General features: G+C 35.0%; 1 protein-coding gene across 2 annotated transcripts; it reads left to right on the top strand.

Moving 5' to 3' along the window:
• On the top strand, positions 1235-24939 carry LOC109851436 (protein VAC14 homolog). Of its 2 annotated transcripts, none has more exons than XM_020421567.1 (20): positions 1235-1598; positions 1688-1801; positions 1884-1949; positions 5454-5543; positions 5648-5767; positions 5859-5887; positions 5966-6108; positions 6186-6280; positions 6698-6784; positions 6939-7046; positions 7124-7215; positions 7364-7445; positions 9698-9763; positions 10682-10797; positions 10926-11061; positions 11171-11332; positions 11418-11546; positions 12827-12895; positions 23393-23638; positions 24411-24939. In XM_020421567.1, the coding sequence occupies exons 1-20, from the start codon at positions 1518-1520 to the stop codon at positions 24477-24479; spliced, it is 2100 nt and encodes a 699-aa protein (XP_020277156.1). In that variant the 5' UTR covers positions 1235-1517; the 3' UTR covers positions 24480-24939. The 2 variants fall into 2 exon arrangements, with proteins under 2 accessions (XP_020277156.1, XP_020277157.1); XM_020421568.1 differs by having other exon boundaries at positions 1236-1598; positions 10926-11046.

The raw sequence follows: 24950 nt of genomic DNA, 5'->3' as shown, positions 1-24950 counted from the left end.
ATATACAACTGACTCGATTGTTCTTACTCGAAAGCAAACACAAGTTGAAAAGTAATGTTTTCAAAATTTTATGATCATAATGAGAATGTCATGCAAAAATAACACAAGTATTATTATTTATGGTCGAAAAGTATCATATATAAGTGGAGATTCAAATGATATGAACCATATATGCAAGTTATACATGATTGAAGGTGAAAAGAAGAATGTTTCGGGATGTCGCCCTTCAATTACTGGCCAAAAATTAGACGATTGTATTGATATAGCTTTCCCGGAAAGTATGAGAGCGGAGTAGTTTTTCTTTGTTGTTGTTTTCTTTATCTATTTTAGGAAAAGGGATACAGATAAAAATCTGTACTTCCAATAGGTCCAAACAGAAAACCATATTTAATATTTTCTCTTTGCTCAACCGGCAAACCTGCACAACACTCTCATAGTCTCATGTACTACTCCGCAAAAAAACATAGGCCTTAAATGCAATTTACAAATGTTTCTGTATTGTTTTCCGAAGATGCCGTATATGTTTTTAATTAAAACTCAAACCGGTGGATTTTGTCTCTTCCGACAAACATTCATGGTTTGTTTATGAAATCAAAGTATTTAATTTATTTTCAAGCCCATATACTTTGACGATTATCATTAAACCCATAGTATTCATACAGCAGTTCATACTGACTTATATCTAAACTTAGCTGTTGTAATTTAAACCCATTTATAACCACAGTCACATCAAATATAGCAACCTAGTCCAAAATGTAGCGACTTATATCTATTCCTTTATACAAATAGGAGGATCAGAGATTCACTGTTCATGCTACAGTAAATACTACAGCAACATTTACTGTAGCATTAATACTGCATCTAATAATTAATTAAAAATATTACTGCAGCACACGGGTATACTGTAACAGCTAAAAGGTACTGTAGCAAAGTGGGATACTGCAGCACTTCAAAAAATTCAAATCGTACCATATTAAAAAAACGGATTACTGTAGAAAAAAAAAAAACCGTGCTTTGCACGGACCGCAAACTAGTACATTTGAGTACCGCAATTTAGACAATCAGTATATTGACTGAAATAGCCACTGAAATAAAAACCGGATTTAAATAAAAATAAACAAACATAAGGGTACTTTGGGTTAAAGATTGAATTTGGAAATTTGTGGGCTGTATAATAACGAAGATAGAATCTTTGGGTTCAGAAGCATAGTATTCCCGTTCTCTGCCCTGACATACATCGTGTATTAATATCAAGCGCTGACCGTCCGAGCTTTCAGCCCTAAATCCAAAAAATCACCGTCTTCTCACAGGACTCTCTAACTCTCCGTCCCTAAATACCCAAATCTCACCGCCACTCACCGCCGCCAGCCCCGCCGCAACCGCCGATCTTCGGCGATTTTCCACTCTTTTCCTCCTCATCGTCTTCAGATCTCCCGTGAATCGTCGACGCTGACGTCATCCTCCAATAACTCTCCGTTACCAATCTCAAAGTTGAATCTCGATCAAACAGCGAAGCAATGGGCGATGCGATTCCGGTCACGGTCCAGCGAGGGTTAGCCGACAAGCTGTACGAGAAGCGAAAGATCGCCGCTCTCGAGGTGTGAATTTTTTAGGGTTTTGTTTGTTTCTTCGGTCAATTTAGGGCTTTGTTTGAGTTTTTAGGGGTTTAGGATGCTGTTAAATGTAGATTGAAGGGATAGTGAAGCAATTAGCGGTCGCTGGCGACCATGAGAAGATAAGCGCTGTGATCAGTATTTTGACCACGGAGTTTACTTATTCACCGCAGACGAATCATCGAAAGGTTTATTTCTTGGATTCTCTATTTATTTTTTTGAAAATTTTAGGGTTTTTAGGAGATTGTAAAGTTTTGTTATTGTGTGTAGGGTGGATTATTAGGGCTTGCTGCAGTGACAGTTGGATTGGCAACAGCAGCTCCCCAACATCTTGATGTAAGAATTTGAGTAGTGCATTTGTTTCTTTATTTCTACTGTGCTATGAAAAATGTAAAGAAATGAGACGATTGAGGATGTAAAATTGAAGTCAAATCCTAAATATTATGTGAATCGACACACTGTAAATAAATATGCTGTAGATAATTAAATACATGAAACTTAGATGGATTCTTAGGGTGTGTTTGGGAGTTTACTTAGGGAGTTTACTTGGAGCTTGTTTGGATTGAGGGGAATAATGGAGAAGGGAAGTTAGGGGAACCATTCACCTTGTTTGGGAATATTTAGGAGGTGAAGTTATTCATCCTAGTTCCCCTTAGTTCACCCCTTAATAGTATAAAATTTGTTACCCCCAAATTGGGGTGTAACCAAGGGGAAGGGAACTCCCTTCCCTTCTCTTCTCTCACCTAGTTTCCCTTAACTTCCCTTAACTCCATTGAAATCCAAACACGCCCTTAGGAAAGGGAAGGAATGGGAAGGAAGGGAAAAAATTCCCCTTCCTTCCCTTCCCCTCCATTACACCCCAATTTGAGGTGTAAGAATTTGGGCCAAATTTCCCCTCTATTCCCCTCCTCTACCCTCCTAAATGAAATTCCCAAACAATGTTAAAATGAAAATTTTCTTCCCTTCCCACTCTCTACCATCCATCCAAACATGCCATTAGGGAAGGGAAGGAAGGGGAAAAATTCCCCTTCCTTCCCTTCCCCTCCATTACACCCCAATTTGGGGTGTAAGAATTTGGGCCAAATTTCCTCTCCATTCTCCTCCTTTACCCTCCTAAATAAAACTCCCAAACAAGATTAAAATGAAATTTCTCTTCCCTTCCCCCTCTCTACCCTCTATCCAAACGGCAAGAAATGGGATAAAATGAAATGAAATAAATTATCTGGTGGCGTGTTATTCAAGAATTTGTTTGGTGCACTTATCTCTTGGTTAAATGTTTCTTGAATTCTCTGTTGAATTTATCTTCGTGGATAGATTATTTGTTATTGTAGGTAGACAAGAAATGCATGAACTTATAGATGGATCATGGTTGTTTCCCTTCTCAAAGGATAATTCAGGACATGTGAGGCTGATAACTTCTGTTTATTTATTTGTTCTGACTTTTACCTGAAATGAGCTCTTAGAGATCACAGTTTTTATAGTTTCAATATTGCTAGGCTAGAGATTAGCTGCTTATATATCTTATGAAAGGAATTACCCACCTGGATATGATATTTGCATTTACTAATTACATAGCAGACGAGAAGTTTATTTTGAGGCAAAGAAATGGGAAAAGAATGAAGCAGTTAGGTAGTGCGGACTTGAGGAGAATGATATATTTAGCACATTCTATCATGGAAAAATGTATCTTGATTTCTTTTGTTGATTTAATCTTGTTGTAAAGTGAGTATGCCATATTTTGAGAAAATGTGAAGCAACATAAAGATGAGGACCTCATGAGTATTCACGTTATCAATAAAAGTCAAACCCTTGATCATCTTCTGAATGGAAATAATAAAGAAATAAGATCAGCCCTTACTCATCTTGTGAACAAGAGTTACCTGTTTGAATATGAAAGGTGTCTATTTGTAGTTTCCAAAGTTCTTGAGAAGGATGTCTGAAAAAATTCAACAAAGATGACAGTATAAAAAATCTACAAGGACACGATGCATTTATTGTGGGAAAGCTTTCATGCTATCCTGATGTCTTACAGTCTCAGAATTACTTGAAATATTTGTTGCATGGAAAGACTTATGAGTACGGGATTCATGAGTCACACAACAAATTTGTAGATGTAGAAGGTAGGATATGAAACCCATATATATTTTGAAAGTGAAATTAATTATTATGAGATCAATATTATTATTTTTCCATTCTCTTGTTATGAGAATTAAAATTCCTATAAGATTTTCATGTTTCTTTCTATTATGTAGATTCTAAATTGGAAAACTGTGGGTTTTGAACTAGATACCTGAGTCACACAACAAATTTGTAGATGTAGAAGGTAGGATATGAAACCCATATATATATATTTTGAAAGTGAAATTAATTATTATGAGATCAATATTTTTTTTCCCATTCTCTTGTTATGAGAATTAAAATTCCTATAAGATTTTCATGTTTCTTTCTATTATGTAGATTATAAATTGGAAAACTGTGGTTTTTGAACTAGATACCAGAACAACCTTTAGAATCATAGTCTGAACTGAGTACGGGCTGACACAAACCCCCAACACATGTCCAATGAGTTTCAGGAGTGGATGTGAAGTGTACATATCAGAAGGTATGACTAGTGTTTTTAAATTTAAACATCTATTATATAATTGAGCACACATCTAAATAACTATATGCATATATTAAGGAGTGTCAAGGAACATCGGTGTCTGCTATGGGTACGATACATGTCATGTATGGATACAGTAGAAGTACCCTCAACAACATAGCCTGAAATTCTGTTCATCATCAATAAATGCTTCATAGACTTGCACACGTTGAAGAACATGAAATATTAATATTAGGCCAGTTGATTTTAATGAGATATTCTGAGAAATGGTTACGGAAAATGTACTTTGCTTTTTTGAGTCAACTATCTTGGTTATCCAGCCATACATTATAAACTGAACATGTAGGTTTGATGTTTTTCATGCAACTCATTATCTCCGTATCAGGTTTTACATGATGAAGTTCTGCTGCAGATGGTTATGAAGCTAAAACATGAGCTAGAAATATCATCAGTCTTGGACTTATATAACTAACAATGACAACAACACACGTTTCACACCTTTATCCAAGTATTTTGTGACTGTGTGTAATTTTCTTTTCAACTTTCTTTTAAGGGACCCTCATTTGTGTGAAAAATTGACCGTTGTCACATGCTTGTAAACTTCCTCAGTCTGTGTTTATTCGTAGGTCCATGACTTCTCCTGATTGCTTCTATGGTCCTCAGTTGAAGCTAACTCTCTACCATTCATCCATCAATACATTCTGATTTAGCTGCTCAAGCTTAGAGTTAGACCATTTGAAGTAGAAAAATCGCTTGCCTTATATATTTAATGATCACAAATAGTAAGAAAACCCATTTCCAGTACTGGTAGTACATTTTTCATGATATAAAACATCAAAATGTTGATGCTTAAAGGCCTGTGGAAAAGACGGAATTTATTTTGTTCAATGTAATAACTTATCCGATTTATTGGAGATTTTAATCCATATTCCATGACATTTCCTTGAGCTAGCCAAGTTTGCGTTAAGATTTCGAAACAGTCACTATAGTAGTTGATGGATCTTACAGTAAGTTATTTATAGTTATGAATTTTATGATGTTAAAAAGTTAGCTTCCTGGTTCCTTTCTGTGGTATTTTCTGATATCCTAAATCCTGATATCTGGCGGATCTCTATTTTGGACTCTTAATATCTTCCATTCATATAAATCCTGCAAATCTATTTTGGACTGTTTATATATTCTATTCATATAAATCCTGCATATACAAATCCTATATTCTGATTGACTTTAACTTTCAGGAAATTGTTCCACCTGTTCTTAATTCATTCCTTGACCAGGACAGCAGAGTTCGATATTATGCTTGCGAAGCTCTGTATAACATAGCAAAGGTCAGTCTACTAGACGTGATTTGTTGATATTTTCTTTTCTTTTTCTTCTTTCAGCAATGTATTCTTTCAAGCAGGTCTAATCCATTCCTTCTGCTGTTGTGTAGGTTGTGAGGGGAGAATTCATTGTTTTTTTCAATAGCATATTTGATGCACTTTGTAAGCTCTCAGCAGATTCGGATGCAAATGTGCAGAGTGCTGCACATCTTTTGGACCGGCTTATAAAGGTTTAAATATCACTTGAAGTTTGTCTGTCATTAATAAAGTTTGATAAATCTAGTACCTCACTTAAGTCTTTTCTCCTTATCTTATAACCAGGACATTGTTACTGAGGGTGATCAGTTCAGGTGTAGTATGGCATTTTTTAGCTTTTAGTTGTTAGCGGATATATTCTAATTATTTTGATTTTTTCTTGATTCTCACAGCATTGAAGAATTTATACCTCTTCTGAGAGAACGAATGAATGTGCTTAACCCTTATGTTCGCCAGTTTTTAGTGGGATGGATCACTGTGTTAGACAGTGTTCCAGAAATTGACATGCTCGGGTTTCTTCCAGATTTTCTTGATGGTAATAGTTTTCCAATTAGCTTGAAAATCATGCACTTTTGTGGAAGACACACCTTATGTAAATACTTAACACTGTAGGTTTGTTCAACATGCTAAGTGATTCCAGCCATGAAATAAGGCAGCAAGCTGATTCTGCACTTTCTGAGTTCCTGAATGAAATAAAGAGCAATCCGGTAAGATAAGTTTTGCTAAGCAAGTTATGTTGGTATAAGATTGGGAATTTTTTGCTATTTGGCTGATCGGTTTACATGTCGACTTTATTTTCCTAAAGCAAACAGCCATCATCTCTTATTATTGACTTATTTGATTGGATATATTGCTCCTTGGATGCAAGAGGAAGTGCATGCCTTGTCAAAATAAATAAATAAATAAGATAAAATGATAAATAAATTGACGTTAGTGAAATTACATGAGAAGCTTCTATTGTTATGGATGTCGTCCTTCATGGTTCTTGAACATTTGCATTTTTCTGTACTAACATAAACTGTTAAGTTTGCAATAGGTAGTCTTTCGTCTATTACTGATAAGCTAGTACTATATTTGTTTACATTTTTTCTCCAAGACTCTAAAGTTCAAGTGCTTTCCTGAAGAATGTAGATTTTGGTCGCATGGCTGAAATACTGGTGCACAGGGCGAGTTCACCCGATGAATTTACCCGGCTGACATCTATCACATGGGTAAGTCTGGGCTTGGTAACTCTGTCCAAGTTTTTTCTGTATTAATTGATCATTTAAAAAAGAGCTGACTACATGATTACTTAAAGAATTGACTCATATGCTACTTCTCTGTTGAAAGTTTTGATATTTATGCTGCACATACTGAACTTTGCAGATCTATGAATTTATAAGGCTTGCTGCAGACCAAATTGTTCCTTACTATGCTGATATTTTAGGGGCGACATTACCCTTGATATCCGATAAAGAGGAAAAAATAAGAGTGGTAAACTTATTATTTCTCTTTCTTATCAATAGTTGCATATTTGGATTTCCTCAAGTTCTTATGCCTGTAATCCTTAGGTTGCACGTGAAACGAATGAAGAGCTTCGTGCACTTCGTGCTGATCCGACAGAGGGGTTTGACATAGGAGCTATGCTTTCCATTTCAAGGAGGTGCTTTTCTTGCTACTAAGAAACAGATTTAGGTTATATGATACTCAAAAAATTTGTGCCCTTATGCCTTGTATACTCCTAAAGGTTTAAATTAATACAATTTTCATGATGTCATCATAGCATTGATTTGCTAATTGTTTTTTACCAGAGGATTGACTAGTGAATGGGAAGCTACGAGAATTGAAGCATTGCATTGGATTGGTGCGCTTTTGACCCGTTATCAAGCTGAGGTAATTGGTTATTATTTGAAGTGGGTTTTTTTTCAATGAAAACCACCTTTAAAATAGGTCTAATCTATAGAAATCACCTTTGAAATTTATATGTAAACCACCTTATAAGTGGCTTTAATTTTTCAATCAGCCACCTTTTGTCAATTTCTGCTCAAACTAATAACCCAAAATACCCAAACTACAGATTAATTGCACGTGTCTTAACACATATTCCCCAACTACACGTGTAATTAGTAAGGGTAGTTGGGTAATTAAGGTGTTAATTGAGTAAAAGTTTACAAAAAATGGTTGACTGAAAATTAAACCCTCTTACAAGGTGGCTTACATATTAAAAAAACTTCAAAGGTTGTTTTTTATCGATTCGACCTATTTTAAAAGGTGGTTTTCATAAAAAAACCCTTTGAAGTGTTATCTACCTTACAAATGTCTCGATAACATGCACCATACACTTTAGTTGTAGGTCTGTGAAACAACTGTTTATATATTTATTCTATTTTTTTCCGCTTTCACTTTGTGAATGAGAATAGTTTTAAGAATTCTATAGTTCTACTATTTTTCAGCATTCACATGGTGGCTTTCTATTCCAAGATTTAAGGTTTTGGTTAAAAAAGGGGGTTTTTCGATATTGGTCCCTTAAATCATAGTGAATTTGATATTAGTCCCTCAAATCTTCATATTTTGATATTAGTCGCTCAGTTTCACTATAGTTGTTGATATTGGTCCTTCTGTTAAGATCATGGTTAAAAATGATGACCTGTGGTTAGGTTAGTGCTAACTCTAGGTGGGTAGTTACCAAACTAACCCCTTGAATTTGGATGCTTTCAATCTTTTTCTTCCCCAACAGGCCAACACTTCCCAATTGAGCAAAATCTCCCCCCTTCCCATAATTGTTTAAAATCAAAGGGATGAAAGGAAGAAGATAATGGTCTAAATGGGTTTGGGTTTGTAATTAATGGGTTTGAGGGTTGTAAAGGGGTATGAGTTAAATAGATAATGGGTTTGGGTTTATAATCAGAGGGCTATAATGGTCAGTCCACCCAAAAACGTTAGAGTTAAAGGAATATTCTCCTAAAGTTATAACATCAACTAACTACGGGACTAATATCAACACACTAATGATTTTTAAGGGACCAATATCAAAATATGAAGATTTGAGGGACTGATATCAAAATGCTAATGATTTAAGGGACTAATATCGAAAAACCCCTTAAAAATGTTTTGTTTGAGATTGATCTTGTATAATGTTGTTTATATTTAGTCAATGCTATTCATTGAAGTCTGAATGGTTGATTTGCTATGTAAAGAAGGAAGATTGTCAGAGCACGTATATGTTATATGCGTAGGGTCAAGAGTTAACTTGGTTAACACTAGATGACGATCCTTAAATTTCTGTATCAACAGATTATATTGATGCTCAAATCCAAAATAGGGACCTGTTGCCTAGCATGTGGCTCCATCTTTGTGATATAAAGCGTTCTGCTATTTCCTAAGTTCATGGTCTTGGCTATTTACAGTAGGAATCACCTATCACCTATTAGGACTGTTGTCAGTCTTTAAGTTATTTTATGGATTCTGATTATGTTGGTTTTACGAAAATTCACTTAATCAATTAATAATTGGAAAAAGATAAGTGATGATGCACTAATAAATATCCTTCATCATCTTACTGAAATTTGGTAGTATTGGCTTATAGGTTTTGCAAACTCGAGTTGTTTGGCTGTGCCTTTTCTGACCTCTTCTCTATGAAAATAAAAAGCAATTGGATTAGATCTCCTTGTGAACTGTTATGACTGCAACAAAGTCTGATTTCCTTGGTAATTTCAATACATGTAAAAGAAAAGTTGATAACAGAATATTTAAGAAGAACCTATATACTCTCCACGAAGCATCTTATTTGTGTGATTTATTATAGGGTCCTTACATTCTCCTAGTCAAAATTTTATGCTGGACTATTTAATTATCCATCTCATCTTAAGGCTTTGTTTCATTCCGTTTAAATGCATTTGCTGTGAACTAAATCAGATCCACTGGCTAGTTTATCACCATTTCATTTCACATCAGTCTTTTGCTGATTTTAAATCTGTTTTTCTTGATGTTGACTTGCATAATGTCGGCATACTAGTTTTATCAACTTACCAGCAGGTGAAACCTTGAAAGTGAAATATTAAAGAACTTGGTTCCTGATTGGTTTTCTTCGTTTTGCTGAAAATATTGCTTGGTAACTTATTGTTTTTCAAATGCCATCTGAACAGGTTATTCCTCACTTGAATGACATCTTTGATTCCCTTTTGACTGCACTGTCAGATCCTTCTGATGAGGTACTTTTCCCCTCTATTATAGCTTTATTCTTGTTCATCAACGATCTTTAATATATAGTTATTGGGCCAGAGACCACAGTAACCTATTTTGTTTTGAATATGTTAATATATTTTATTGCCGTCCTACTTGTCCGTAATACTACCTGATGTTGAACATATGTGAGAAATGAAAGGCAGCAGCTAAATTTAAAGGGGAAAAAAAGAATGTCTTTAAAAGGGAAATCTTAAAGAATATGCTAGCTGCGTCCTTTTAAAAAAATATTTTTAGGATTTGCTATGTTGATCATACAAACAAGGCTTTAAGTACAACTGAAAGACGCTTTCCTTATTGCTTCTTCTATTGGCTGGAGTTTATGGGAATTTGGGAGGTCGGGTCGGGTTTTTTTATGGAATGTATTTTGACTAGTGAGAGTTAATATGTTATTAGTGAAGGCAAGATATAATGGTATTATCGAGGGTTTTGAGTTTACATGTAATGAGAGATCAGAGTTAAATGGCAACATTGCAGGGGGCACAGTTAAAGTACCCAAAATTTAGAGAGGTTTCCATTCACCAACATTTAGAACTTGTCACAAGATTTTTCTGCTTTATTTATTCATTTACTTTTTGAACGAAAGCTGAAGCCTGGACTTGTAGCCTTAAGATTAGTCCAGTATTTTATACACTCTTTGGACATTTCTCCTTTTTCCTGCGCTACATGTATTTATATGGCATTCTAAGGGAAACAGATATTTCTACGTTATACAAATTTAAAAAGGATCCAATTTACTTAACCTTTTTTCATTTATAAATAAAAAGTTATGTGAAGTCTGATACAGTTCTAAAGTTTCTATAATTGGTTCTGAAAAATGAAGCTTATCATCTGAAATTTCTTATTTAATTGTCTAAAATCACAATTCTTATGCCTTTCCTTCTCAGGTGGTTCTGCTAGTGCTGGAGGTGCATGCATCTATCGCGCAAGATGCTTCACATTTTCGCCAACTTCTTGTTTTCTTAGTGCACACCTTCAGATCTAATCACTTGCTTCTTGAAAAGTACAGCTATTCTCATTTCTGCTACTAAAGTTGTGTTATTTTCCCTTGTGTTATCTTCACTTTCTTTAGAACTGGAATTATCATTTTCTTTCGTCTATAACAAAGACCTTGTTCTGGACTTAACACAGGCGTGGTGCATTGATAGTACGTCGCCTTTGTGTACTTTTAGATGCAGAACGAGTATACCGTGAATTTTCTATGATTCTAGAGGGTGAAGATGACTTGGGTTTTGCATCCATTATGGTTCAGGTTCCCGTCTGCTTGGTTTGAGCTTATTATCTTTCTTGAATGAATATTTTAGTATCTTGGTTTGATCTTATTTTCTTTCCTTAAGAACATTATGATGATTGCACAATGACTTTTTAATGGTTAGGCATTGAATTTGATATTACTCACTTCACCGGAACTTGCTGGATTACGTTCACTCCTAAACCAGTCGCTGGTGAATAATGCTGGCAGAGACTTATTTCTTTCTTTATATTCTTCTTGGTGCCATTCACCAATGGCAACAATTTGTTTGTGTCTACTAGCTCAGGTATGTTTCTTCTTTTGAGGTTCCTTGCTCATTCTGGTTGGACAATTTTTCTCACCTTTTCTGGCTATATGGCATGTATAAAAAGGCATATAGTCATGCTGGTTCCATAATTCAGTCTCTTGGAGAAGAAGACATAAACGAGAAGTTCTTGATACAATTGGACAAGCTCATCCGCTTGCTTGAGACTCCAACTTTTGTTTATCTAAGATTTCAGGTGTGTACCTCTAACTGCTTTAACTAGTTTATCTCTCCTACCATTTTACAGGTCAAGTGAGCTTTTGAGTTTGAACTTTGAACTTCTCGACCTGTATACCACTTAATTGACATTGTGCAAGATCACTGACATCAAATGAGTATAACAATTAGTGGTAAAATGAACATGATGAAAAATATTAGCAAACTTGTAATGAGGGCTTCGGGAAGTTATGGTGATTAAGCTTCCACCTTGTCCACATGCATTGCTACTTCAATGAACTAAAATGTTAACAGTTACTTTCCATGTTATGTGCACACAAGTATAGATAAGAGCGCTTAATTTATGTCTATATTATATTGCAGCTAACATCATGTGCAAGTTTTATTGCAAGCTCTTGTCACTTAAATATCTTTCCGCTACCATTTTGTGGTATGTGACTACCTTTTTATCTTACCAGGTTATGAGCAAAACAGCCTTTTTATGATTGAATCCCACTTTTAGATGCTTTGACTTACGTAGTTTTCATCTAATTTTTTTAGAAATGCTTAGTAATAATCTATAACCAGAGGCAGGCACTTCCAACTCTATGCAGGCACCCATCCACCCATCCCATTGACAAGAATATACCATCCCACTCACTCTCGCCACCACTCTTGATGCACATACAAAGAACCGGGAAATTCTCCAGTTAATGACTATTACTGTCTGTTTTCAATTTTTATTTAAGAGAGTAACAGGGATGACAAAAAATGTTAGAGAAGCCTGTACTCGTGTCACATTACTTACTTAATCCTTGGCATTAGGTATGGGAAACAAATGGCCTTTATATTTCTTAAATTCACAAATCTGTTCTTAGATAGTCTGTTATCAAAAATTCATGTAAATGTATGCACCCCCTCTGTTTGTTCCAGTAGAAAGTGGAGCAACATTAGGGTAAAATACAAAAACACAGTTCATAGATTGTTTTGAAGCTGTGAAATATCACATGCATAGATCACAGAGGACCACAATAATTGACGCTCTACCATGCTGATTTATATAATTTACCAACTTCTAATGTCATTTCTATGTTTTCTTAATTTTAAATACACGGCTGTTTTTAACCATTATAGCGAGAAATAGAAAAGTTGTTGGAAGCAATAGTTCAAAGTTACTTATTCTTATAAGCAGACTGCATTCTTCTTGAGGTAGTTGTTTACAGCGCTGCTACTGTTTTTTTTCCCTATGAGAAAAGTTAAATTGTTCACGATTGCTGGCTTGAAATTGTTGAAGTTAATTTGAATTTTTTGATTTTGTAGCTCCTGGAACCAGGAAAGTTTACGTGGTTATTGAAGTCCTTGTATGGTCTTTTAATGTTGCTTCCCCAGGTAACTTTACAGCTATTTGCATGGTTCATCATTTCATCTTATACTAGTTATCTAATATTAATATGTCTGTCTATATCGCGTTTCACAAATTCACCTTTGGATGCAGAGATTGCTCATATTATGCTACAATTGGTCTAGGTTGAGAATCACAGTAGCTTTTATAGCAAACCTGTATGGATGAAGAAACATTAAAGTACATCATAAATATAAAATCCCTAACTTCTATGTTTAAACCCTCTGTCAATTTTCAAGTGGAGTCTTGCAGAGCAAGTTACTATGGTTAATAGCACGTTTGTCTTCCACTTGGGGACATGTTTAGCTCTAGGGGTGTTAAATGGGTGGGTTTGGGTATTAAATGGGCGGACCATAAATGGGCGGACATGTTTTACCCATTTACTCATTTATGGCCATTTAACATTTTCTAAATGGGCGGGTTTTTGCCTGCCCATTTAATAAACGGGCCACCCATTTGCCCATTTAACTATAGTAGTTATGTATATAATACTTTTGGAGTGTTTTTTATAAAATTTTAGGGGGCTTTTTGCAAACTTTTGGGGGCTTTTCACAAACTTTTTTTGAGCATTTTTTTGCATACTTTTTGTTGGGTTCTTACAACCTTTTGAGGGGTTTTTTGTTCCAACTTTCTAGAAGTTTTTTTGCCCAAATAGAATCCTTTGAGAATTAGAAACTAGAAATAGAATTCTTATTCAACAAATGAGTCAAAAGAATTCTATTGACAAATATACATATGATGTATAAGATCAATAACATGATATAAATGCTACCATAACTATCATCAACACGATCACGATTAGTAAAGACAATCTACTTAATTACTTGATAAACTAGAAGAGTAGTAACTTCGTCTATAAACAAAATATTAGCACAACCATAGTCCACTTATTTCCCATCTTTCAAATGTTCAGGCAGATCATGACAGAAGAAAGAAAAGACCACGAAACAAACATAACACTCAGTTGGACTTAATAGCAACATTAAGAGTACTGAAGCAAGCCTCATACATGCATCTTCATAGCAAGGGTTTTAATCCAAAATTACCATAGGGACCTCAATATTTCCCCTGCATCAATCATCCATAGAATTAGTTAATTTTGCCACAAACGTATGATATTTGTCATAGTAATGAAACAAATAAGAGCAATAAAAGAGGGGTTTTTTTGGCATTTATACTTCCTTAAATTAGCATTTTTTAAAACTTCTAAAAGCATTTTAATAGCACTTACAGTACATCTTGTGCCTCGAAGCCTTGCTGCATCTGTACTCGTATTTCGACCCGCAATCTGCACATATTTACACATGATGCATATATATATAGTTTCATCAAAGTGTTATATAGATTCATAACCCAACCAAGTCGATGTTAGACCCTAGAGGGGGTGATTAGGGTCTTATGCTAATCTAATCCGATTAAAATGCCAATTAAATTAATTAATAAGTTATCCTAGCAAGTATGAAATACAACAAGATATGTAAGCTAGGATAAGCAATATGAACAACAAAGAGATATATCCTATATGATAAAAATATATATGCAAAGATATATAAACTAACACAAGATAATATATCCTACCAAAGAGATATACAATATGATATATGCAAGGATATGTAAACTAACACAATGGGTAAACAATATGAACTAAATAGTGGATCATATAAATAATGAGCTATGGACAATGGCGGTATAAGAAATGAACATAGATATAAATGAACGCCAAAGCACACTCAAACACACTATATGATCTCGGAATTCGGACCTTCCGTCCTACGTCTCCGTTTCCTACTCTCGGGGAGAAATTCACTATCACAACCGGGTGACTACGTTCACCCGAATAACATTTACACCTCACACTCGGTTTTCTAGCTAACCGAAAACTTTACAATAGACACTCTTGCAATCACACTCTACACCCTCTTAAGTGTTAAACTAGACGTGTCTCCCTCAAGTGCTCGGTTACAACCTCTTCCTAGGTTCGTCAACCGACGTCACTCCTCTTGGGACGATCCCCGACTCTCGCCACACATTTCTCTCGGTGTACAAGTGTATTACAAAGTAAATCTCACAATAAGGCTCAATATAATAAATGTTTGTTCTCTACTATGGATGAGAACACAATGAAAGCTCACACTCAATGTTACAACTCTCACCAACCCAAATATACTATGTATGAAAATACAATAAGCTCATGTGGGTGTGTGTAACAATAAGTAAATAAAATCAAATCAACTAAACTCAAATATAAAATCTAGCTTTAAGAGCAATGATAATCAAACAAGTATATAAATGTAAAGCTAGAGTTTGAGTTTAGAAAACTTCTCAATTGATAACAAGATGGAAAGATGGAGATTGAAGCCCAAACAAGAAGATAATCTCCTCGAAAACTTCTCAATTGATAACAAGATGGAAAGATGGAGATTGAAGCCCAAACAAGAAGATAATCTCCTCAACTTGTGAAAACCAAAACAGCTTTAAACCAAACCCTTAAACAAGCTTAAAACAAGCTTAAACTTTTGTTAAAATCTTTTAAACCATTCTCTTGCTTGCTTATAAAATCTGAGGTAAGGGGGTATATATATGAAACCCCAAAGGAAAGAGAAAGCCAAGAAAAAGACCAAAAAATCATTTTGCAACGACTCTAAGAAAATAGCCGTTGAGATTGATCTGACACCGCGGCGGTCGACCGAAAATATTCACGGTCGACCGTGATTCAGATCCCAAACTCAGAAAACAGACAGAGACTTCTTCGGTCGACCGGTGCGGTCGACCGATGGAAATTTCGAGCTCGCGGTCGACCGCACCGGTCGACTGACAAACTCTCTGCTGCCTACTGTCGACTGAACATATGAGCGGTCGACCGGTGCGGTCGACCGAAATCTGATACTACAGAAAAAAAAACTGCTTTTTAAAAGCTGAATTTTGAGACTTTGGAAAATTGTTAAAAATAACAAATGAAGTCTAAAAATAATAAAACTTTAGGAAATGTATATAAACATGTAAATGAACATGTTACAAGAAGAATTTTCCAAATTGCATTTCCCATATGAGAAAAATCATCATTTTGCAAAATAGGCCAAAACACGAAAATGTAAACATGTGAATTTTGATATTTTGGCTAAATCATGTTTTGAAACTTTGCACAATGATTATATAGACTTAATAAAATATGTATATGATTATTGTTAAGTCCAAAAACTAAGAATACTTAATTTTCACAAAATTGCATATTCTATGCAATGATTTCAAAAACACAATAGTAAATATAAAATATATGATTTCATATTTATAAATATGAAAACTCAAAAACTATGTATGTATATATATAACTATATATATATGCATAGAAACCAAAACATATGTATATATATATATATATATACACACACACGAAGAAACCAATAAATGTGTGTATATGATATTGAGCTTAGAGTATCTAACACGCATAATATAAAATCTAAACTAGATTACCCAAGCTTGATCTTGATCTCCATTGTAGCTCAACTTGGTACACATGCGGATGAAGCTTGAACTTGATCTTTAACTTGAATTGTAAGGCTTCACCGACATTCCGCCAACCTCCTTTGGATATCATCGTTGAAGCTCTATTCCATCCATCCTCCAACTACGTTGTTTGTCTATAATAAATAAGAAAACACAAATACTAGACAAACAATATTAGTGGTAAATTGTTTGTTAAACATCATCAAAACAAGAAGGCCAACAGTCGACACTTATTTTGATTGGTATTGATGTAAAACGCAAGTCTATGAAGTTATTTACCTATTGCTTGCACCCCAATAACTCCTTGTCCAGTGAAGATATCCATCTGCGCATGCACGACATATATATAATCAGATATGGCTAGCTATTAGAAAATAAAACCTTAGATGATTTCCAGATTTTATAATCATGCATCTGTACTGCCAAATAAATTAAACGATTTAGATTTTCATAAAACCATATACTTTTTCTCTCTTAAAATATAATACACACGCAAACACAGGAGGAAGCACATATCAAAATCATGTATGTGGACTCACATCGACCAAAAGAACAAAGAGAAGAACTGCAAGCAACAATTTAGCCTTAGCCATTTGAGATCAATTGAAAGTGTCAAAGGAGCAAACAAGAAGGCTTAATTAAGACTTTGAGGAGGAAGGAGATCAGCTCAATTTAGGCTAACGTTGGTGTGAAGCCACCACACGTAGGAGAATTTGTGATTTTTCGTTGGTCATATTTTTCAATATTTCGAGAGCCAACATGCCATTTCTTGCAAGTAAATTTGGATAATTTTTTTTAAAAAAGTTGAGTTTATAGTTTTCCAAACCAAATACCGAAAACCAAAAGAAAAAAATGAAATGAACCTCAAATTTCCTAATCAAATCCATGATTGAAAATCTTACCTTAATCACTTTCGCCTTCCGATTCAGAAACCTCTAGATTACTGAAATCATGTACTAATAAATTTCCTTCTTCAATGTCTGCCAGAGCTGAATTTAATAAGAAAAAATAATATTAATATTCTGCGATAAAATATGTAGTCCACAACAATACAAAAAAGCAATAAAGAAAAAAAAGAAGACAACTCACAAGGAATCCCGTCTAACCAAGAACCAGTACAAATTTGAGCTTCAGCATTCTTCGGAAGAAGACGATTTCGATACTTGTCAAGCACACGACCCGCAATGTTGAAAGTCGATTCAGAGGCCACCAAAGTAATAGGAATACTCAATATATCTCGAGCCATCATCGACAATTGAGGACGTTTCTCGCATTCGCCTTTTCAATACTCTTTCCAATACTCGAGAACATTCAAATGATTATTTTTCTTCCAACTCACTAATTTTTCATCTAGATACTCTTCTAACTGAGACTTGGACCCACTGACTGAATATATTTGACTCTCAAACTGTTCAAATGCAACCATCTCATCATTAGGAACACCTCCAAAGTTCTTTTCACCATTGCTCTCAGCCAGTGTTTTTAATGCGCGAGGCGCAATGCGGGGCGCAAAGTCAGTTTACGCGTACATGCGCAAGGCGCAATGCGATGCGCGCGCCCGAGCGAAGCGAGGCGCAAAACACATTTTTAATAATTATTACTGATATGTAGTAATAAGAAGCAAATAGTAATAATTTCATAACTTCATAACTCTGCAGTCTGCACATTTCAACATTCATATGCCCATTTAAAATAAGATAAATCTCTCCTTATTAATCATTAGCCTATTATTAATAAATTAGCCTATTATTAATCAAGTGATCAAACATCAAGTAATCATTAGCCTATTATTAATCAAAATAGTGAACGGAAGCAGAAAATAACTGCAACAAAAAAGTGGGAAAAAAAGAAAACTGGAAAAAAAACTGGAAAAAAAGAAGAAAAAAAGAAAACTGGAAAACAAAAAGAAAACTGAAAAAACTGGAAAAAAGTGGGAAAAAGGAGAAGAAGACAAAGAAAAAAGAGAAGAAGACAACGAAATTAAGAACAGAGCAACAGTAACAGGGAATATCAGCAAAACCAAGTGTTAAAAAACGTCGCTGAAGAGAGAAGGGTGAAAAAATAAAAACTGAAGAGAGAAGGGTGAAAAAATAAAAACATCGCCGAAGAGAAATACAAAACGAAAATAAAAAAGAACAGTGCTACTCGCTGAAGAGATAAGGATCAGAAAAAAAAAACCGAAGAGAAAGACAAAAGGAAAAGAAAAAAAAAGAAAAGAAGGATAAAAAACATCGCTGAAGAGAAAAAAGGGAAAACAAAATAAAAAAAGAGAAAGGAGAAGAAGAACGCACCTGCTCGCCGTCGCCGCTCGCCGTCGTCGCCCTCGTCGATTGCCGCTCGCCGTCGCGTCGTTGCCGTCGTCGATTGCCGCTCGCCGTCGCCCGTCGCCGCTCACCTTTGTTGTTTTCTGCTGCCGAGTGGAGAAGGCAAGGAGATCCGGAGAAAGAGTCGGAGAAGCAGTAAAGAGCCCTAATATCTCTTATCGGGTTTAAGTGGGAAGCGGGTAATACCCAATAACCCCTTAAATAGTATTGCAATTCTGCCCCTTTTCTTCAGGCGTGCGCATCGTCGAAGGCGGCAGGCGATGCGGGGCGCTCCCCAGGCGCGCGCCCGATGCAAGTGTAGCGCCCCGCACCTACTGCGGGGCGCTATGCCATTGCGCCGAAGCGCCTCGCGCCTGAGGCGCGCGCCTGGATGCGCCTTTAAAATCACTGCTCTCAGCTACAGATGTACCTAGAGATGTTCGCTCATATTCTTTGTAAAGACTTCTCAGTTTCTCTTAGATAGTTAACACATAATCAGAACTAACTCCTAATTTCTCAAAACAAAACTCTACATACTTCACCTTGTATCGGGGGTCCAAAATGACTGCAAATGACAAAATAACACTGTAACATTCCCAATATTTATCAAATTTTATTTTCATATCATTTTCCATGGATGTTATATCTTGATCATCACTTTTCATCTACTCCATTATGCATTTTTGAATCTTAAATACTTCATCAAAATATAAGTTGGCAGTTGGATATTTATTTCCAGTAAAAAGAGTGGACACTTCATAAAAATGTTTTAAAAACTTTGCAAAATTTTCAACCTTTACCCATTCTTCGCTTGATGGCAAAAAGTGAAATTTGGATCAATCAACTCCAAGTGCTTAAATGCTCGACGAAAGTTCAGAACACTCTCCAACATTAGAAACGTAGAATTCCACCTGTTGGACACATCCTGCTGTGAATTTTTTTTTGCTTTACCTGAACAAGTTTGTGCAATGCACTCTGTGAACTTTTTTTTTCTTCCAGGAGGACTCTTCACATACTTGATGCATTCTCTTATCTTAGACAATGACTTATCGATAACCTTTAGCCCATCTTGCGCAACAATATTTAGAATATGAGCACAACACCACACATGCAAAAAATCACCATTACTAACAAAATAATCTTCTAAAACTGGATGGTCTTTTAAAATTCTTATGAAAGCATCATTATATGCTGCATTGTCCAAAGAAACAGTAATTTTTTTTTTCAATACTCCAATCCTTCAGCAAATGAAATAGCTTCTTTACTAGAATTGCTTCACTATATGGGGGTGGAACATTAGATAGAGCTAATATCTTATTCTGCAACATCCAACAGTCATTAACATAATGTGCGGTGAGAGACATATAGTAGTCGGAGGTGGAAGAGGTCCATAAATTCGTGGTTAGACAAATTCTACTAGGAAATAACTTTAAAGCCTGTTTAAGATTTTCTTTTTCTTTCTTGTACAACTTGACCAAATCTGTTTTAGCAGTGTTCCTAGAAATATGCTTGACTTCAGAATTTAAAAAAAATATGCAACTCACGGTTTCCTCGATGTTCGACAAAAAAGAATGGATAACCATGCAATGCAATTACTCTAGCAAGTAGCAAGCATTTCTCTATATTTTTCTTGATTTAGTGGCATATTTTTCCTTGAAGAATCAGCCTCATCTAAGTTTCTTTTCGGGCAAGAATCCATATGTCTCAACATTGTCTTTGTGCTGTGACTACCAACATAAATATGATTACACATATTACATTGAACTTTAGTTTTCTCATCATTATCGTTTGGTAACTTTGTAAAGTGATCCCAAACTTTTGATGTTTGTCTTCTTTTACGTTTAGAAGAACTCTCATCATCACTACCACCATCATGAATGCTAAATTGATCATTTAAAGACATGATAGCTGAAAAAAATAATTTTTTTTCTGCTGTTGAGAGTTATTAGAGGGAGGGAGATATAATAGTAGGCGGTTGTATTTGGAAAACCATTTATTTCATTTTGACATTCTAATCCATTGCTGTTTCCTTGAACGTGCCCATTTCTAGTCGTATGATGGCTGTGATTATCACGGGTGTCAAAACGTTAATCACAATTTATTTGAATTTGTTCTGGTTTTTGTATGGATTAGCAGAATGACCTATATTTCTTATGTTTAGTTCCATCTTGTCTGCTGCTTCTTGAACAACAATGATGCTAGATGGATAAAATAATTTTGAATTATATATAAAAATATTTTCATACATGATTTTGTCCTCATCTAAGAATTAGATAAGATTGAACGTAAACTGTGGATCTGAAACAATTGGATAACTGGTGATCTATTGTATTTAAGATTTTGAATTCATTAAGGTCATGATTTTTACAAAGTTGGTCTAAATGGAGAGAGTTAACAATTTCCTCATGTTTGCGTTTCAAATTCAATTGATACACCTTTAAAATACCTAAATTAGCAGTACTTATAGTGCACTTTTTTAAGTGTTTTTGTTCTTAAAAAATGACCCAAACCATTACTATCTCTTTTAATTGCTTTGTCTCAATCATTGGTCCCTAGGAAGCATTCTGAACTTTCGGGTTTTAATTTTGAATTTTGAGAGACCATCACACCCAAAGATTTTTGAGAGAGAAGAGAAACTCCTTTGTACTCATTTGCAAATTTTTTATTTGCTCGCTCCACTATCTCAATAGATTCTACTCAAAAAACTTCAAAAGAAAATTATATATTATGTTTTTTAGATGTTTAAATACACCAAAAAAGAGGAGTGGTCAAAACACTAAATATGTACTCCCTTTAAAACTTTTAGCTTTTTCAGCCGCAGACATTACTTGATTTGCAATTTACTACAGTTTGGTTGGACAGAACACACTCCCTTTCCTTCCAAGACTACTACAATATGTAGCCTGGAAAAAGATATAATAAACCCCATCCGCTCGCAGCATACATAGTATGTCTGCTCTATTGTGTTTGTTATTTTAGTGCTCTACACCTACACCCTATGTTGCATGAGTAAATATGTCATGAAGCTGGACCCGTATCTGACATGTAAAATACCCATACAGATGATGCTTGACAGTTATCAAATATGCATACATTTATTCTGATGTTTATTCAACTATATAATACATGTTTTAATTTAAAACACTCGCCATGTATTTCTTAGACATATATCTACACTTTGCATCCATTTCTTGAAACTCGATGGATGAAGGTTGGTTCATTTCATCCTATATCCAGTTCGAAACTATGATATAAAAACGGTTTTGGGTATGAAGTTAAAAAATAGCGGTTTTCCAGCTTTTAACTTTCATGATGAAAGAAACATAAAAATGATGCACAAATTTAGTTCTCTTAAAATGTGAATGAAAAAAAATATTGATCTCGTTTAAATAATTAATTTTGTTATATATACATACATATGTTTAACCATGTTCCCTACCCTACCTTTACTAACTTTCCTGTGTACCGCAACCATGTCTGTAGCATAGCCTACATCGAAGTTTTTGCAATTGGTGTGGTACTTGATTTTCACAACAAGAGCCTTTTTTAATCAAAGTAATAATAGTTACTGATCTTTTTTTTATAGTTTTAATATCAGGACTTTCTTGGAAGATTATTCTTATCAAATTACTAATGACATTTTAGATAGATATAATTTATTATTATTGTAGTAGTTGTGGAGAATCTAAGATAACTTATTTTAGTGGAAACTTATTTGTTAGACTAGTACTTATAAGTACTTTCCCATACAAGTTAAAAGAAGAACTAATATACTACTACTATAACAAGTTTCCTTGAATCGAGATTACTAATTTAGAAACTTAGATATTTGTTCAGACAAGTACTTATAAATATTTTCCCTGACAAGTTAAAAGAATAATTAATACACAACTAATTGTAAGAAGTTTCCTTCAACACACTAAATAATTTTTTTTGAGCAAGTACACTATAGTTAGAACACCTTTTAGCCAGGAACTTATTATCTCTTAGAATTTTGGTTTTTGTTCTTTCATGTGCTATTATACATATAATTACTACTGTGGATATACCCTACTAGACCATATTCAGAAGCTTTTGAAATTGGATGTGCCCCAAATTCTAGTAGAGGTAAAAACATATCATCTCTTTAAACAATCACGATTTAGATTAAAGCATCAACCAAATCACTAACTACAATGGATAGGTTATTGGAAATATAGTATCAAGCCTTTCATTTTTTGGCTGAACGGCTGGTACAATCACAGGCATTCCAGTTTGGGCAGTTTTGCTCAGGGTTGCTATAGCTTTGCTCTGAGTTTAGCTTGGGCTCTTGGGTCATGCCTAGTCCAGCCCAATTTTAGATGTGGTCTGACTTCCCTAACCTAATGAGCAGGTGGGTTGTTCATGTTTGGATTGATCTAAATTCAAGTTGCACCTTGATATAATGATGAGGTTAAAATGAGCGTTTGTGAAATCCTTAATTTGAAGTGACTTAGCATATTTCTGGACTTGTTGTCTGCACATTGCTTTTTTTCCTTTTATATCCACTATTTTCTTTCTGAAATTTAGCATCTGTCGTTGAAGGACCATTAAGGATATGCTATTGTATCTGAGTTAATGATTGGCTATCTGTTCATTTATTTGTTTTCTCTATCAAATAGTCTTCAGCTCATATATGTAGTTCATGTATCTATGCAGCAAAGTGCAGCCTTTAAGATCCTCCGAACCCGCTTAAAAACTGTACCCCTAAATAGTTACAGCAGCGAACAACTCAGACGATTGCAGAATCTGCAAATATCTGATAATAGACATCAAGATGCAGAGAATACGATCAACTTTGCACATAGACTGCAACAATTTGGGCACATGCGACGTCAGCATCGCATGTATGCAAAATCTCACCTGCAGTCCCGCAACTCATCTCCCTCCCCGTCATTATCACAGGTTTGAATTACTTACTTAAAAGCCTTTTCAGCTTTGGAGGATTTTTCATCAGCACTTGTTTTGGTCATACGGCTGATGGGACTATTTCATTTCAGGGGGCAATTTATGCTTTTATAACGAACAAAGGATAAAAAGAGAATAACAAATTTCACTACTTATGAAATTTGCGGTTTTCTTTTTGACTTTAAATCATCTGTGAAGTAGAAATGATGAGAATGCTATATATTTCAGGGTTAATTGCGGAATGACCCATGTAGTATTAAGCCCAGTAGCAGATAGATCTCTTGTAGTTTTATTTCTGCAGATAGATCCCCTGAGTGAACTTTTTTTGACTGACTTGAAAATAAAAAAAATGTTCACTAAGGGATTTATCCACACTTGGGCAAATAATACAAGGGGTCTGTCTAGACCAGTAGAACCACATGGGTCTATTTCACAATTAACCCTATATTTAAAGAATTCAGCTAGCATTTCCTTGCTTGCCCAATTCTCATTATTGTCGTTTCACAAGGAGGACGATTTATCTAGTCACCACCGTTGCCGTTTCTAATGTTTGTTACTTGAGAAGTGTGAAAAATCCAGAAGAAATTAGGCCATTTTGGACTATAGGGTTTTACTTTTAACAGTGAAAGTGACTGTTGTTTCTCCTTTTTTTAGTTCCCTTCCTTTTCTTTTTCTTTATTTTCTTCTTTTTCTAAACAAGCAATATGCAAAGAGAAAAATATAAATAATTTCCACTGATAACTCCTGTCGAATGTCTTATGGGTTACAGAGATTGGAAAGTTCTTACAGGCCATCATCAGTTCCAGACATTTACCAACCTTCTACATCCTCAAGATAAACTCCAGGACACTTGCAAGACCAAACCCATTCTGTTCATTCATTATGGCTTTACTTCAAGCCGTTGCGCCCGAGTTTATCATCGTCAACTGTATCAGTATCATCATCCACTGTATCAAGGATCATTCGCCTCTGTGGCAAGAGGTATGGTGGGTGTGTAATTGTACATTCTATTATTTCTATTATTTCTTCCCCTTAAGTGGGCCATATTTTTTGGCGCGGAGAATTAAGGGAATAGGAGCAATACAGATGGTTAATATGTAAGAAGTATTGTTTAGGTGAATTTTCAATCTTGGGCAGGAGGGAAATTCTCATGTGGTTGTAATTTTTTGTGAAAACCATATGAGTTTTAAGATGGTAAGATCCAGCTGATATTTTATCTTCAGCTGGTGTGAAAATCTTTGTAAAAAGGTCACATTATCTTCCATTTTCTATACTTGGATGGCGCAGAACTTTTTTTCCATTGTTGTTA

Source organism: Asparagus officinalis, chromosome 8 (genome assembly GCF_001876935.1).
Source record: "Asparagus officinalis chromosome 8, Aspof.V1, whole genome shotgun sequence".
NCBI lineage: Eukaryota > Viridiplantae > Streptophyta > Magnoliopsida > Asparagales > Asparagaceae > Asparagus > Asparagus officinalis.
Note: the sequence above shows the minus strand (reverse complement) of the source record. Positions and strands in the feature narration are given on the sequence as shown.

Excerpts from the sequence above, each read along its gene's own strand:
- LOC109851436 (XM_020421567.1), top strand. The coding sequence starts at position 1,518 with ATGGGCGATGCGATTCCGGTCACGGTCCAGCGAGGGTTAGCCGACAAG. Across the intron at positions 7,047-7,123 it reads AAGAGGAAAAAATAAGAGTG|GTTGCACGTGAAACGAATGA; the intron begins GTAAACTTATTA and ends TGTAATCCTTAG. Across the intron at positions 10,798-10,925 it reads AATCACTTGCTTCTTGAAAA|GCGTGGTGCATTGATAGTAC; the intron begins GTACAGCTATTC and ends GACTTAACACAG.